Source organism: Tilletiopsis washingtonensis, assembly GCF_003144115.1.
Source record: "Tilletiopsis washingtonensis strain MCA 4186 unplaced genomic scaffold FA09scaffold_20, whole genome shotgun sequence".
Classification (NCBI taxonomy): Eukaryota; Fungi; Basidiomycota; class Exobasidiomycetes; order Entylomatales; genus Tilletiopsis; species Tilletiopsis washingtonensis.
Genome location: NW_020312017.1, coordinates 193,646 through 206,816, shown reverse-complemented (window position 1 = coordinate 206,816; position 13,171 = coordinate 193,646). Strand labels below are relative to the sequence as shown.

The 13,171-nt window shown below is 68.8% G+C and overlaps 8 protein-coding genes across 8 annotated transcripts; 4 read left to right on the top strand and 4 right to left on the bottom strand.

Moving 5' to 3' along the window:
- Window positions 1-92: 92 nt before the first annotated feature.
- On the bottom strand, window positions 93-980 carry FA09DRAFT_288326 (hypothetical protein; the record flags this gene model as incomplete). Its single annotated transcript, XM_025739929.1, has 3 exons — window positions 93-152; window positions 304-376; window positions 736-980. Coding segments are annotated over 3 exons (378 nt in total), but the record flags the coding sequence as incomplete, so codon positions are not given.
- Window positions 981-1,193: 213 nt separating this feature from the next.
- FA09DRAFT_126615 (hypothetical protein) lies at window positions 1,194-2,455 on the top strand. The gene has a single exon (XM_025739060.1). It carries the CDS (start codon window positions 1,324-1,326, stop codon window positions 2,266-2,268), a length of 945 nt encoding a protein of 314 aa, XP_025596094.1. The 5' UTR covers window positions 1,194-1,323; the 3' UTR covers window positions 2,269-2,455.
- A 428-nt stretch (window positions 2,456-2,883) lies between these two features.
- FA09DRAFT_284678 (DUF500-domain-containing protein) lies at window positions 2,884-3,527 on the bottom strand (the record flags this gene model as incomplete). Its single annotated transcript, XM_025739874.1, has 3 exons — window positions 2,884-2,986; window positions 3,050-3,127; window positions 3,184-3,527. Coding segments are annotated over 3 exons (525 nt in total), but the record flags the coding sequence as incomplete, so codon positions are not given.
- FA09DRAFT_331773 (hypothetical protein) lies at window positions 3,406-4,237 on the bottom strand. Its single transcript, XM_025743175.1, has one exon. It carries the CDS (start codon window positions 3,759-3,761, stop codon window positions 3,540-3,542), a length of 222 nt encoding a protein of 73 aa, XP_025596092.1. The 5' UTR covers window positions 3,762-4,237; the 3' UTR covers window positions 3,406-3,539.
- A 475-nt stretch (window positions 4,238-4,712) lies between these two features.
- FA09DRAFT_287386 (hypothetical protein) lies at window positions 4,713-5,943 on the top strand (the record flags this gene model as incomplete). The annotated part of the gene is made up of 4 exons (XM_025739918.1): window positions 4,713-4,903; window positions 5,221-5,484; window positions 5,571-5,682; window positions 5,800-5,943. Coding segments are annotated over 4 exons (711 nt in total), but the record flags the coding sequence as incomplete, so codon positions are not given.
- FA09DRAFT_321912 (hypothetical protein) lies at window positions 5,908-7,270 on the bottom strand. Its single transcript, XM_025741034.1, has 3 exons — window positions 7,018-7,270; window positions 6,621-6,937; window positions 5,908-6,325 (listed from the first exon to the last, which is right to left on the bottom strand). Exons 1-3 carry the CDS (start codon window positions 7,238-7,240, stop codon window positions 6,197-6,199), a joined length of 669 nt encoding a protein of 222 aa, XP_025596090.1. The 5' UTR covers window positions 7,241-7,270; the 3' UTR covers window positions 5,908-6,196.
- A 202-nt stretch (window positions 7,271-7,472) lies between these two features.
- On the top strand, window positions 7,473-8,373 carry FA09DRAFT_340755 (60S ribosomal protein L23; the record flags this gene model as incomplete). Its single annotated transcript, XM_025744352.1, has 4 exons — window positions 7,473-7,493; window positions 7,556-7,840; window positions 8,125-8,231; window positions 8,307-8,373. 4 exons carry the CDS (start codon window positions 7,473-7,475, stop codon window positions 8,371-8,373), a joined length of 480 nt encoding a protein of 159 aa, XP_025596089.1.
- A 497-nt stretch (window positions 8,374-8,870) lies between these two features.
- FA09DRAFT_331772 (hypothetical protein) lies at window positions 8,871-12,049 on the top strand. The gene is made up of 10 exons (XM_025743174.1): window positions 8,871-9,451; window positions 9,514-9,808; window positions 9,864-9,895; window positions 9,952-10,219; window positions 10,274-10,484; window positions 10,544-10,821; window positions 10,891-11,249; window positions 11,312-11,526; window positions 11,589-11,608; window positions 11,680-12,049. Exons 1-10 carry the CDS (start codon window positions 8,885-8,887, stop codon window positions 11,898-11,900), a joined length of 2,466 nt encoding a protein of 821 aa, XP_025596088.1. The 5' UTR covers window positions 8,871-8,884; the 3' UTR covers window positions 11,901-12,049.
- The last annotated feature ends 1,122 nt before the right edge of the window (window positions 12,050-13,171 follow it).

Sequence of the window (13,171 nt, the reverse complement as noted above, 5' to 3'; positions counted from 1 at the left end):
GTGCGGCCCCTCCACCAGAGCAACCCGCCTTGCCTCCCAGGCCCCAGGCATGCCGCCTTCTCGAGAGCAGCAGCAGCAGCGGCGCTACGCACCAGCTTGTCAAAGACGCATTGGTTGAGCGTGCGCTCCGGCTTGCGGCACATGTACAGCTCCTGGAGAGGAGGAGGAGGCGCAGATGTGCAGATGGGCAGAGAGAATCAGCAACCGGCAAAAGGCTTGAGTTGCGCCCCCTCCTGGGCTGGGCCGGACGCCCCCCCCCCCCCCCCCCCACCCCCGTGTAGCACGCAAACAACACACACGCACCTGGTTGTGCCGCTCGAGGCATTGCCAGTGCTCCTCCCACTGCTTGCCACACGACTCGGACATCTTGCGGATGCTGGGCGGCACAGGGGGGGAGCAGGCTTGCATTAGTGGCACTGAAGCAATCAGAACGTTCTTGCGCGGAGGGGCGTGCTGGTACGGAGAGAGCAGAGACAGCCCGCCGTGTATGGGGGGCCGATCGCCGGCCTGGAGCAGACTTGACTCTGGACATGCGCCTTTGCCGCATCTTCTCGCAGCCAACGGGGGGCGCAAAGCGGTAGGCAGCGCAGCAGGCACTGTGCTGCTGCGCCGCCGCCGCCGCCGCCGCCGCCGCCGCTTGTGCCTGTGCGGCGCCTCGCCGCCCATTGCCGCAGCCCTCGGGGGCCGCCTTTGGCCTCTCCTTGCCTCCCGCTTGCTTCACCCCCCCAGACTCACAGATCCTGGGCGCAGCGCGTGACGCGGCGGCCCTCCTTGAGGCAGTGCTCCGGGTTGCGGTCCTCGTTCTTGCACAGCATAAAGTCCTCGTTGACCGCGCGGCAGTGCTCGGCGAGGAAGAAGGCGGCGCTCTTGAGCGGCGCACTCGTCGTGCCCACCTCGTCGACGCGCGGCTGGCTCGCCGGCGCGCCCGCAGGCTCAATGTACGGCGTCGAGGGGAAGTTGGCGTCGCGGTGGGTCGCCATGGCGCAGGCTGGGGTGGAGGATGGTGTCGGGTAGGAAGGGGCACTCGCGACGCTGCTGCTGCCTGTCGCCGCCCGGCGCCATCGCTGGTGCTGGCCATGGCCGTGCGTCGCGCTCGCCCCTGCCGCGACGGCCAGCGCCGGCCGCCGTCGCTCTCCCACGCGTCACGTGCGCCGCCCGCCCCCACTCCCATCTCTCCTTCTCCACCCTCCGCACGCCCCCTGCCGCCGATCCTAGAGCGCAGGTACTGTACATGGCATTAGGCTGGGAGCAGCATCAAGAAACAGGCGTCGGAAAAACGTGACGAGGCGTCGCGCGAGGGCGAGCAAGGCTAAACATGTACAGATGCGCCGCGAGCGCGCGTGCCGAGGCCATCTACAACGCCTGGCCCTGCTGCTCATTCGCGTGCGTCTCGCTCTCCGGCAGCGGCGTATCGCTACTGGCAAGCGGCGTGACGGGCGCAGAGGGCGTGCCGCGCGCCGCAGAGCGAGCGGGGCGCTGTCCGCGCGGCGGCCGCGCCGGCGGCGTCGCCATGCCGCCGACGCTGGCGACCGAGGCGCTCGACACGGACGCCGGCAGCGTGGCCGCGTGGCTGAGCGGCGAGGCGAGCGGCGAAGTGCGTGGCGAGACGCGCGGCGAAGAGGAGGCGGCGGCGGCGGCGGCGGCGTCGAGCGAGGCGCGCGCAGAGAGCTCCAAGGCCTCGAGCGGCGGCAGCCGAGGACTGGCGAGCGCCGCCGCGGCACTGCTGCGCGCTGGGGCAGTGAGGGGCGCAGACAGCGGCGAGACGGAGCCGGCGGGCTCGACGATCAGTGGAGCGTCGTGCAGCGTGCTGTTGTTGCACACCTGCGGACTCTGCTCGGCAGACTCGAAGCCGGACACGCCACGGCTCGTCGAGCTCGACACCGTCGATTCGCGTCTCTGCTCGCCGAGCGCGCGCGGCGGCGCGTCCGCAACAGCTTGAGACGCAGCGGCGCTGCTGCTGGGCGCGTCTTGCGGCGGCGCAAGCGCCTTCTCGCTGATCAGCGGCGAAGGCTCGAGGCCGGACGCCGGGGAGCAGGCCTCGTCGACTTGGCGTTCGGCGCGCGCAGGCGCAGCTTGAGCCTCACCATCGAGAGACAGGCCAGACATGAGGCGCTGCGCCTCCGTCTCGGCGCCGGCGTGCGCCAGCGTCTCGGCGCCGGCGTGCGCCAGCATCCCATCGTCCTTCTGCGCAGAGGGCGTGCGCGCCTCGTTCTCGTCGTCGTCTTCGTGCGAGAGCCAGCCGACGTTCTGGAGGCCCAGCACGCCTGACTCTGGAAGGAGCTCGTCGCGCCTGCCGTCCTTGGCGACGGGAGAGGGCGGCAGTGGCACATACTGCGCCTGCCGCTGAGATGCCTCGTACGGGCCGTCGATGGTCAATTGTGTCCTGCGGCGCTTCGCGGCAAGAGTGGGATGTGTCTTCCAGTGCGTCTCGACGCGATGGTCTGCCCGGTGAGTGTTAGCGCCCGTACGCGCGCATCGAATGTCAGATCCCTACTCACGAACGGGAGGCGGAGGCAGCTTGTACACGGCCTCGCGCTCTTCGCGCTCAAACTTCAAATCCTCCTCATCCGGAATGCCAGCCTGCTCCAGCGCCTCGAGCTCTTGTGGTGTCGGCGGCAGACGCAGGCGTTCGCCCTCGCGCACCAAGTCCTCCTCATTCTCCTCGCCCTCGTACGCGCCCTCGCCATTCACGGCCACGACGCGTCGCTCTGCGCCCGCCTGCGACTCTTCGCCGCTGCGTCGTTCGGCAAACGTGCTCGTGCCCGCCGGCGCCGATGCTGCCTTGCGCGCATGGGGGCCGAGACGCTTCATCACCTCCGACTCGGGTATCCGCACCACGTCGTACACGGTGCGCTCGAGCGAGCCGCCCTGCGCCACGCCTGCTTCCGCATCGCGCAGTGCGCGGTGCAGCGAGGCGGCGAGCGGCGGCATGCGCACCTTGCCGGAGAGAATGTCGCCCGCCTTGATGCCGGGGTGGTAGTAGAAGCTGCGCCACATCCAGGCCGGCGCTCAGCTGCGCTCGCCTCCGCCAAGCGCGCGTCGAGCTCACCGTTCGTTCTCGTCGAAGCGGTCAAAGAAGACCTGTCCTATGGCCTCCACACCGGCGTACATCCCGCGACTGCGCACACTGCGAGCAAGGCATGTGAGCCTGCGCTGCCTTTGAGCCATGAGAGGACGTCTCACTAGGAGTAGATGGGCGCACGGTCCATGCCGCTCTCGATGCTCGTGCCGCTGCCGACTGGGCCCGCGGCCACGGCCGTCTCGGCGCCGACGGTGAACTTGTGCGTCTTGAAGCCATCGACGGCCTTGTCGGAGTTGAGCAGCAGGACGACGTCGAAGAAGTCGACGCCCAGCAGCAGGCCCACGCTGAGATTGTTGGGCGACACGGCGCTGGGCGCCGACCAGCTGCCGTCGGGCAGGCGCGCCATGACGATGCCGGCGCCGCCCGAGCCGCCCAGCGGCGCAATGCCGGAGCGCATCGACGAGTAGATGCAGATGCCGCGTGCGCGCGCGATGGCCTGCGGCGGCTGAGGAGGACGTCAGCCCCCTTTGCCCCTCCTCAACCTCTTGCGCCGGGCCGCCGCACCGGCATTTCCCCTCGGCACAGGCACACTCACGATCTTCTTGAGCACGCGCCGCTTCTTGCGCAGGATGCCGCCCTTGCCGTCGGGCACCTCCTCCTCCTTCTCCTCCTTCTGCGGAATGCCCTCGACGGTAAAGGCGCGCAGGATGCGCTCGCACTTGTCCAGCTCGAGCGGCATGTCGTTGCTCGACGGCCAGAAGCGCTCGCCGCCGATCTCTGCCAGCACATCAGCCAATCAGCAGTCAGCAAATCGGCGCCGCGTGTGCGAGACTCGGGGGTGTGGACACGGGCGCGCGCGACGCACTGGCCGAGACGGAGTTGGCGTAGCCGGAGGCCCAGTCCGAGATGGCGACGCCCTGGCGTGGAGCAGGTCAGCTTGGCGCGGACAAGGCCGAGAGGGCGGAGAGACAGCGCGGCTGGGGTGCATGCCACACCTGAGCTACACGGCACGAGGCACGGCACGGCCTCCGCCCTGCCGCTGCTCCCTCTCTGCCTGCTGCGTGCGCCTCGAGCCAAAGTGGCGGCGCACTGACCTTCTTGACGCCGGCGATGCCCCAGCGCGACCAGCGCGACGGCTGCGGCGGCGCCGAGGCCGGCGGCGGCGCCGACGTGGACATGGCGCGGGTGTGGCTTGCGTGCGTGTGTGTGTGAGGGTGTGGTGGGTGTGAAGCAGGCGCTGCTCCGAGCTGCCGGCGGCTGCCCCTCTCGGGCCGCGCTCGCTCGTTTCGACGTTGCTCTCGGTGCGGCTGTGCCGCTCAACCGCTGCACCGCCCGCCCGGCCGGTGCATCCGGCGCGCAGGCCGCCGCACTCCACTTTGGCACGGCGCGCATCGGCCGAGCAGCGCCGCACCCGCTGCTCCCACGCTGTCTGGCGCCAGGGCGACGCGCGGCCGCACCTGCACTGCACGGACGGCACCGGCAGCAACGCCGAGCGCCTCACCTCACCCAGAGGCAGCCCCCCGACTCCATCCCTGCCCGCTCGTCCATCCCTCGCACACACCTCTGCCACATCCGCACCTCGTCTGCCTCTCGCATCGGCACCCCATCTCACTCTCACCGGCCGCGCCTTGTGCACACCATGTCCCTCGCCGCGCTCCTGCCGCAGCTGCGCAGCGCGCCCTCGCCGCAGCTCTTCGCGCAGGCAAAGGCGGCGCTGGCTCAGCACAACCTGCTCTGTCCGCCGTCCGGCACGCCCGCCGCGCAGCTCGTGCAGGCGCGCGAGGTGCTCGAGCTCGGCGCCCTCGATGCGCTGCGCCGCGGCGAGCTCGCCGCCTTTGACCGCTACATCGGCCTGCTCGGCGTCTTTTGGGACGACTTCCGGTGCGTGTGTCACAGAGAGAGAGAGAGAGGGAGGGAGAGAAGGGGAGGGCAGCGCTACTGCCTCGAAGCGTGCGCGGCGTGCCCCAGGCTGCACAGCTGTGCGGCATGCACACGCCGAGTGGAGTGTGGCGGCGCGCCGTGCGCCGTGGGCCCGTCGTGAGCAGCAGCGCCCGCCGCACCTCGAACAGCGCCCACGCCACCGCGAGTAGCACCCGCCGAACCTCGTGCGAGGAGCACGCGCACTGAACCCATGGTCCTGCCCCCTCGTGCGAGGAGCACGCGCACTGAACCCATGGTCCTGCCCCCTTTCGCCGCAGCTCCGAGCTTCCGCCCTCGTCGGCGCACGAGCCGCTGCTCGGGCTCTCGCTGCTGCGCCTGCTCTCCTCGAACCGCATCTCGCAGTTCCACACGGTGCTCGAGACGCTCGACGCCGCCCTCGTGGGCAGCCGCTTCATCCAGCACCCCGTGCTGCTCGAGCGTTGGCTCATGGAGGGCAGCTACAGCAAGGTGTGGCGCGCGCGCGACGAGGTGCCGCAGCCCGAGTATGCCGTCTTCATTGAGATGCTCATGCGCACCATCCGGTGAGTCGTCGCACACACACGCTGCGCGTGCCCCCCTTGCGCTGAGCATGCGGCACTGACACTGCCGCGCGCGCGCGACACAAAAGGCACGAGATCGCCTCGTGCGAAGAGAAGGCGTACGACTCGCTGCCGCTGGGCGATGCCGCCACGCTGCTCTTCTTCGACAACATGCAGGACGTGAGCGCGTTTGCCGGCGAGGTGAGTTGTCTCTTGCTTTTGGGGCCCGTCTCCCGCCTGTGTGCTCCCACCACCACCCACCGCCCCCTTTGCTGGCCCTTTCAGGCTCAAACCTTTTCCCCCTACCTCCTCTGGCAGCGCGGCTGGCAGATCAATCCCTCGACACAAACGGTGCACTTTGCAAACAAGCTCGCCGGCGCCGGCGCGCGCGACGCCATTCCGAAGAAGGAGACCATCGTCTCGAATCTGCAGTTTGCAAAGGAGCTCGAGAGCATCGTCTAGGTTTCCCTGCCGCGGGGCAAGGGGGGGGGATATGGAGTAATGATGACGCGATAGCCCACGCGATGCAGAGTGAAGCAAGCCAAAGGGCTGCGCGACTGCAGAGACGGCGCTCTGGCTACTCTACTTGCGCCGCCTCTCGGGCAACGCTACGCAACGCTGCAGCACCGCCCTGTGCGGTCGCAGCGCCAAGATTGGATGATGACACAGCGAGGTTCTATTAGGGTGAGAAAGCGTGCCACACCACAGCCGCCCATCACAGCCACTCCTGGGGAAAGTCGTGCAGCGTCGGCGCCTGATGCCGCGCCAGGCCCTTGCGCTTGCTCTCGCGCACCAAAGATGCTCGCTCGTCGAGCGGCACGGAGGCGACGTCTGATGGATTTGTCTGTTTGTTGTGAAAGAGGGGGCGGTGGGGGGCGTCAGTGGGGGGCGGGCAAGGCAGAAGGAGGGTTAGAGAGCGGCGGCGGCGAGGCGGGCGGTAGGCAGGAGCAGACCTGTGGGGTACACGATCCCTTCGGGCGCCCTTAGTCGGCCCGCCATGAAGCTCAGTCGATGCGCTCGCTCGACGCCACCATCTCCTGTGGCGCAGCAGGCCGCAGCACCTGTGTTCGCGCTCCAGCTCTGGCCGCTCCCGCCTTCCTCCTCCCCCCTCTTCTCATGCTACCGAGTGTCTGACTCACGTTTGCCTCCTTGCACAGCAGCTGCACGCGCTCTGCGACCCAGCGCAGATTCTGTGCCTCGTGCGGGAAGCGTTCGCACGCGATCTTGAGCGAGCCTTCGGCATGCCTGCCGCTGGGCGCCTCGTAGCGCGTGCCCGCAAGCAGGCGCAGCTTGTGGGCCGCGGCGTCGGAGTCGAGCGCCTGGATGCGCAGCAGGTCGGACACGCGCACCGTCAGCACGGTCTTGCGCGCCGCCGGGTGTGCCTCGCCCTGGTAGTGGTGCGAGCGCACACGCAGCACGGCGTCGGCGGCGGGCGGCGCGTAGGGCTTTGCGAACTCTGCGCGCTGCGTCAGCACTGGCAGGAATGGGGGGGGGGGGGGCAAGCTCGGAGTGGACCGCCCGCACACACATACGCACCCTTGAGCTTGGGCATCTCCGTCGCGGCAATGCGCGCATAGCGCAGCAGCTCGCGCTTGCGCGCCAGCAGGGCGTGGCCGAGCGAGGGGATGTCGTCGTAGGCAAAGGCGCCCATCTCCTTGATGTTCATCGGGTCCTGCCCGTTGCGCGCCTGCCGCGGACCGGCGGCGGCGCGCGCCGAGACGCTGAAGGCGCGCACGCCGCGCGGGAGCGTCAGGGCCATGGCGAGAAGGAGGGAGAGGGCGAGGGAGAGGCAGAGGCGCGGCGCAGGAAGCAGGGAGCAGGTCGCGGAGGCAAGGAGACGAGAGGCGCGGCGGCGGCGGCGGCGCAGCTCAGCCAGGCCCAGCGGCGGCCCGCTGCACGTGACGCGCGGCGCTGCCCGCCATGGCGCCGCCGCCGCCTCTTCGCCGCGCGCGCCGTGCCGCTGCCTCCTGCCTCTCCACCCCACACGCAGCATGTCGCAGGCCATCGGCAACGTGCGTCTGCCGCGCAGCACTGCCCTCTGCGCCTTACTGATGCTGCTGCACACACAACACAGACCACGCTGGCGCTCACGCGCGCCTGGCACCTCGTCTCGGCGCGCGAGCGCGTGCTGGGCAAGCTGGCGCGCAGCATCGCCCTCGTCCTCGCCGGCAAGCACAAGCCGCCCGGCCTGCACGACCAGAGCCAGGATGCGGGCGACTACGTCGTCGTCACGCATGCGCGCCACGTCGTCGTCACGGGCAACAAGGAGCAGCAGATCGTCTATCGCCACCACACCATGTTCCCCGGCGGCCTCAAGGAGATCAAGTACCAGACCATGATGGCCACCAAGCCCGAGGAGGTAAGTGGGCGCGCAGAGCGCAGAGAATGCAAAGTGGCGCAAGATGGGCGTCGGCATGGCGGAGAGAGGGTTGCATCGAGGTCAAGCAGGTGGAGGGGCCAGCTCTTGGCTCACAGGCCGCAGCCCGAGCGTGGAGGGAAGGATGGGCGGGGGGGGGGGGGACATCGCGCACTGCGGCCGTAATGTCTCGCCGCATGTGCAGCCGTCGAGCTGCTGTTCTGACTTGCATCCGCCATCGTGGGGGCCGGGCTTACTGACATCGCCGCGCGCCGCACCGCCCACAGATCATCCGCAAGGCCGTCTCGGGCATGCTGCCGAAGAACAAGCTGCGCGACCGGCGGCTCGAGCGCCTCAAGATCTTTCCCGACGAGGCGCATCCGTATGCGGCCAAGTGAGTCTCTCCTTGCATGCGCATGCGTTCCGGTCAGCACACGCAGCGGGCTGAGCCTGGCACCCCCGCCCCCAGCATCGTGAAGCGCTACGACCTCGGCGACGCCTTTGCGGCGTCAAATCCGCGCTCGCCGCAACAATAGACTGGGACCGCGCCGCTGAGCCGCCATCATGGGCGGCCGATGTACTTGTACTGCAATTGACAACACGCATGAGTGCTTGGACCCGTTTGGCGCCTTGGCTGTGTTGCCATCGTTGCATGCGCTGTGGCTGGCAAGCAAAGGCGGGCTGCTGCGCCGGCGCGCGCCCCTCGTCTTGTGCCGCGCCGCCGCGCGCGCGCGGGCAGCCGTGCGAACGCTGTCTCCCGCTTCACTCTTGGCCATGCCCTTTGCGTTGTATCTCGCACTGGGCTGTGCTGCAAGTCACTGACGAGGTGTCGACGCGCGCCCACTTGGTGCAGCAGCAGAGGGCCGGTGAACGCTGAGCGAGGGCAAACTGCCGAGGGCCCTCGAGGCAGCACGCGCGGGACTCGGGCACGCGGCGCGCGCGCAGCGAGGTGTTTGGTGTTGCGCTGCCGCCGCGCCGCCAGCCTCTTGATTGAGCAGCTCAGCAGCCGGCCTCGCCCCACCATCACCGCTCCCATTCCACCCACCCATGGAGGACGCCAACGCCGCCAAGCTGGCGCGCCGTCTCGCCGACGTCGTCGACCTGACGCGCGACTCGCCCGTGGCCCCGCGGCACGCGGCTCCACTGGCCGCGCCCGGCGGCGGCAGCTCTGGCTCCGCTGCGCTGCCGCGCCCCGGCGGCTACAAGGCCAGCGCGGCGCCCAGGGTCAAGATGTGGGAGCCGCCGCGCGCGCCGCTCGGCACTCAGCAGCTCAACGTCGCTGCACACGCCTCGACGAGCCACGTCGCTGCTGCGCCGCGGCCGCCGGCCTTCGCGGCGCTCGCCGACGACGACGATGACGAGCCGGACCCGGGCGAGCACGGCGGCGGGCGCTTCGTCAGTGCCGCCGAGCGCGAGCAGCAGCTGGCGGCCAGCATCGACGCCATGATTGCGCAGGCGACGGACCTCATGGACATCGACATGGACCTGGCCGACGTGGCCGGCATGAAGTGCCGCCTGATGCCGCACCAGGTGCAGGGACACGAGTGGATGAAGAAGCGCGAGGAGGGTGCGTATGCCGGCGGCATCCTGGCCGACGACATGGGCCTGGGCAAGGTGAGTGACGCCGCGGGCACGAGAGCATCCCTGCAACTCGATGCTGATCGTAGCACGGGCAGACGGTGCAAATGCTTGCCCTCATGGTGTCCAGCCGCACCGCTGCACGTGCCGCCGCTGCCGCCGATGCAGCGGCTGAGCCTGGCTCGTCAAGTGCGCCGCAGAGCGGGCCCTTCAAGCCGCTGAAGAAGGCCGACAAGATCAAGGTCGAGGCACGCACCTCCGAGGCGTGCCGGCGCAGTCGCACGACACTCATCGTCGCGCCGCTCGCCGTCGTGCGCCAGTGGGAGCGCGAGGCGCTGGAGAAGACGGAGAAGCTCAAGGTGATGGTGCATCATGGACCTGCTCGCGCCAAGAGTGAGCACCGCAGGTGTGTGCGCCGCGAGGCCTGACTGACCAGTGCTGCGCGCAGCTGCCGCCACTTTCTCTCGCTATGACGTCGTTGTGAGTCAGAGCGAGTGGCGCGAGGCTTCACTCGTGGGCTTATGCCCTGCGCCCAGATCACCACCTACACGACGGCGGCGTCAGAGTACAAAGCCAAGGAGAAGCCGCAGACCAAGACAGCGGCGAAGCCGGCGGCAAAGAAGGGCCCGAGCCTGGACGAGTCCGACGACGAGACCAGCTCCGGCTCGTCGAGCGCGTCGGACAGCGACGACGCGCCGAGCAAGAGCACGCCGCGCAAGAAGCCCGTCGCTCGCAAGGTCGGCGCAGCGGCCAAGCCCAAACCCAGTCCACTCTTTGACTTCGACTGGAAACGCGTTGTGCTCGGTGAGCGCTGCTTGCGGCAGCGGCCGGCCCCGCTGTGCTGACGTGTTCCGCCAGACGAGGCGCAGAACATCAAGAACCACAAGGCGCAGTGCAGCATTGCCTGCTTTGCCCTCTCGACGCGCGCACACGCCAAATGGGTCCTGACGGGCACGCCGATCCAGAACAACGCGTACGAGATGTACGCGCTCATCCACTTCCTGCGCATCCCGCCATTTGACGACTTCAAGCACTTCAAGGAGAAGATTGGCGACCCGCTGAAGAGCACGTGAGTCGGGCTTTGTGCAAAGGCCAAGGTGCACCGCTGAGACGCGCGCCACCTCACAGCAACCAGAATCGAGTCAACTGGGGCATGAAGCGGCTCTGCGTCGTGCTGCAGACGATTATGCTGCGGCGCACCAAGGAGTCGAAGCACGAGGGCAAGCCGCTGCTTGTGCTGCCCAAGCGCACGATCGATGTCGTCGAGTCTGGCTTCGACACGGAGGAGGAACGCCTCTTCTACGGCTCGCTGCAGGACCGCATGCGTGCCAACGTGGAGAAGGCCGAGGCCAGCGGCAAGGTGAACCAGATGGCGCAGCTCGTCATGCTGCTGCGCCTGCGCCAAGGTGGGTGCTGCGCAGGGATTAGATGAGACAAGCGCTCTGCGGCTCATCTCATCTGCGGCCCCATCGCAGCGTGCAACCACCCGGGACTCGTCGCCAGCAAGCTCACGCCAGACGCGCTGCCCGCGCCGGCGCCCGCACAGTCAAAGGAGCAGGACAGCGACGACGACGACGACGCAGACGAGCTGGCAGATCTGTTGGCCGGCATGGCCGTGGAGCGCAAGTGCGGGCGATGCCAAGATGTGCTCGAGTCGCGCACGGCCACGCACTGCGATGCCTGCGAGATTGTGGTGCAGCGCGAAAAGGAGCGCGGCATTGACTGGGACGCAGATGGCAAGGGCAGCACAAAGGTGCGCATGCTCCTCACCATCCTCGACAAGATCAAGCGCGACGAGAAGCGCAAGGGCGAAAAGACGATTGTGTTCAGCCAGGTGAGCGTGCTGCCGGCGTCACCCTCTCTCGCCACAGTGCTGATGCCATGGTCCCACGCAAGTTCACGTCCTTCCTCGACATCATCGAGCCGTTCCTGAAGCGGAACACGTACAACTACGTGCGCTACGACGGCTCGATGAAGCCCGAGCAGCGCGAGGCGAACCTCGAGGCGCTGCGCTCCGACCCCGCCACGTCGGTCATTCTCATCTCGTTCAAGGCCGGCAGCACGGGCTTGAATTTGACGTGCTGCAACCACGTGGTGCTGTGCGACCTGTGGTGCGTAGCGGCCTGCATCGCCAAGGGGACTGAGGATGCTGACGGCCCCCTTCTCGACACAGGTGGAACCCGGCGCTCGAGAGTCAGTTCTTGCCACAGCCGCGCATGCCGGCCCTGATCCACCTGACGCCCTTGCCGTCCCGCTCTCTTCAGTGCAAGCCTTCGACCGCGCCTACCGCCTGGGCCAGACGCGCGACGTGCGCATCTACAAGCTCGTCATTGCGCAGAGCGTCGAGCAGCGCATCCTCGAGCTGCAGAAGAAGAAGAGCGCACTGGCAAAGGCGGCGCTCGAGGGCAGCAAGCTGACGAAGCAGAGCAACAAGCTCTCCCGCTCCGAGCTCATGTATCTCTTCTCGGGCGGGCCCGTCGCCTGATGAGAGAGAGAGACACGCGCAGCGTCGCACGAGCTGCGCATTTTGCCTCGTCCGACCACATCTCGTCTTGTCCCTGCTCCCCGCCGTTGCCCCGCCTACCGGCCTATGATGCCCCCTCACGACTCGCTAATGTACCTGATGTCACCCTCCGCTCAATCCCTGCCCCGCGCACGTGCTGCCGTGCCCCTGATGCGCTGCGGTGGCCCCTGTGGCTGCGGCTGAACAAAGCGCACTCATCAGACTCTCCACTCACCCCGCAAAGTGCTCGCGGAGCCGCCGCGATCGTCGGCCAAGCGCTGCGCCGTCCTCCCTCCCGCCTGAGCGGCTGCATCTGGGGGCTGGAAGCGGCGCCTCGGGCGGCACGCTCATTCGCTTGCACCTCAAGGAGCCGGCCCGGCGCACGGGTGCCTTGAGCAGTCGGCGTCAGTGCGGGGTGCAGCGAGCGCAAAGGCCGATGCTGCACCAGCTGCTTGTCTGCTGCCACCACGAGCTGCGCTTTCCATCGTGTGCAGCCGCGAGCGCCTTGTCCATGCCGCTGCCGCTCTCGCGACGCCCCCTGAGGCATGACTCTTGCTGCGTCACAGCGCCAGGCCTGCGATCCCGCTGGAGCCGCGTGCATGCACCCTGAGCAGGCGAGCATGCAAGATGCGCGGCTTCTGCGCTGCCGTGCGCTCTCTTCCTCTCGTGCGAGCGCCGGCAAGAAAAGTTGCAGGCCGCTAAGCGTGGAGCGGCTTCGTTCGCACACAGGCGGCGTGCCGCATTTTTTTCGCCGCTCGAAGGATGCTGCTGCAAGGCGCGGCGAGGGCAGCGCGGCGCAGGCGGCCGGCGTGCCGTCGCTGCTCTGCTGCCGCACGGCGCGCCCTTTGCTGCTCGGCTGCCCGCCTTCTCGCCGCGCACAGCGGGGCGCTGCTGCTGCTGCTGCGCTGCCACGCCGCACCCGGCGCCGCGCACCGCTCTCGCCGCCAGCCGAGCGCCATGGAGCTTCCCGCCGCCGCCGCCGCCGCCGTCGTCACCTCAGCACCGCATCCATCGCCCCAGCGTCGAGCTGCTCGCCGTCGCACCGCTGCACCTTCGCACTCCTCACACACGCACCCACACCCTGCGCAGCCTTTAGCACGCCCGCGCGCCGCCTCTGCACGCTCCCCTTGGCGCCGCCCGCCTGCGTGTTATCGCCGCTCCTCGCTCGGCCTCGGCCTGCTCCGCCGCCTGCGCATCCGCACGCTCCACCGCACTCTGCCCCCTCGCACCCAGTGCCAGCAGCAGCCGCACCG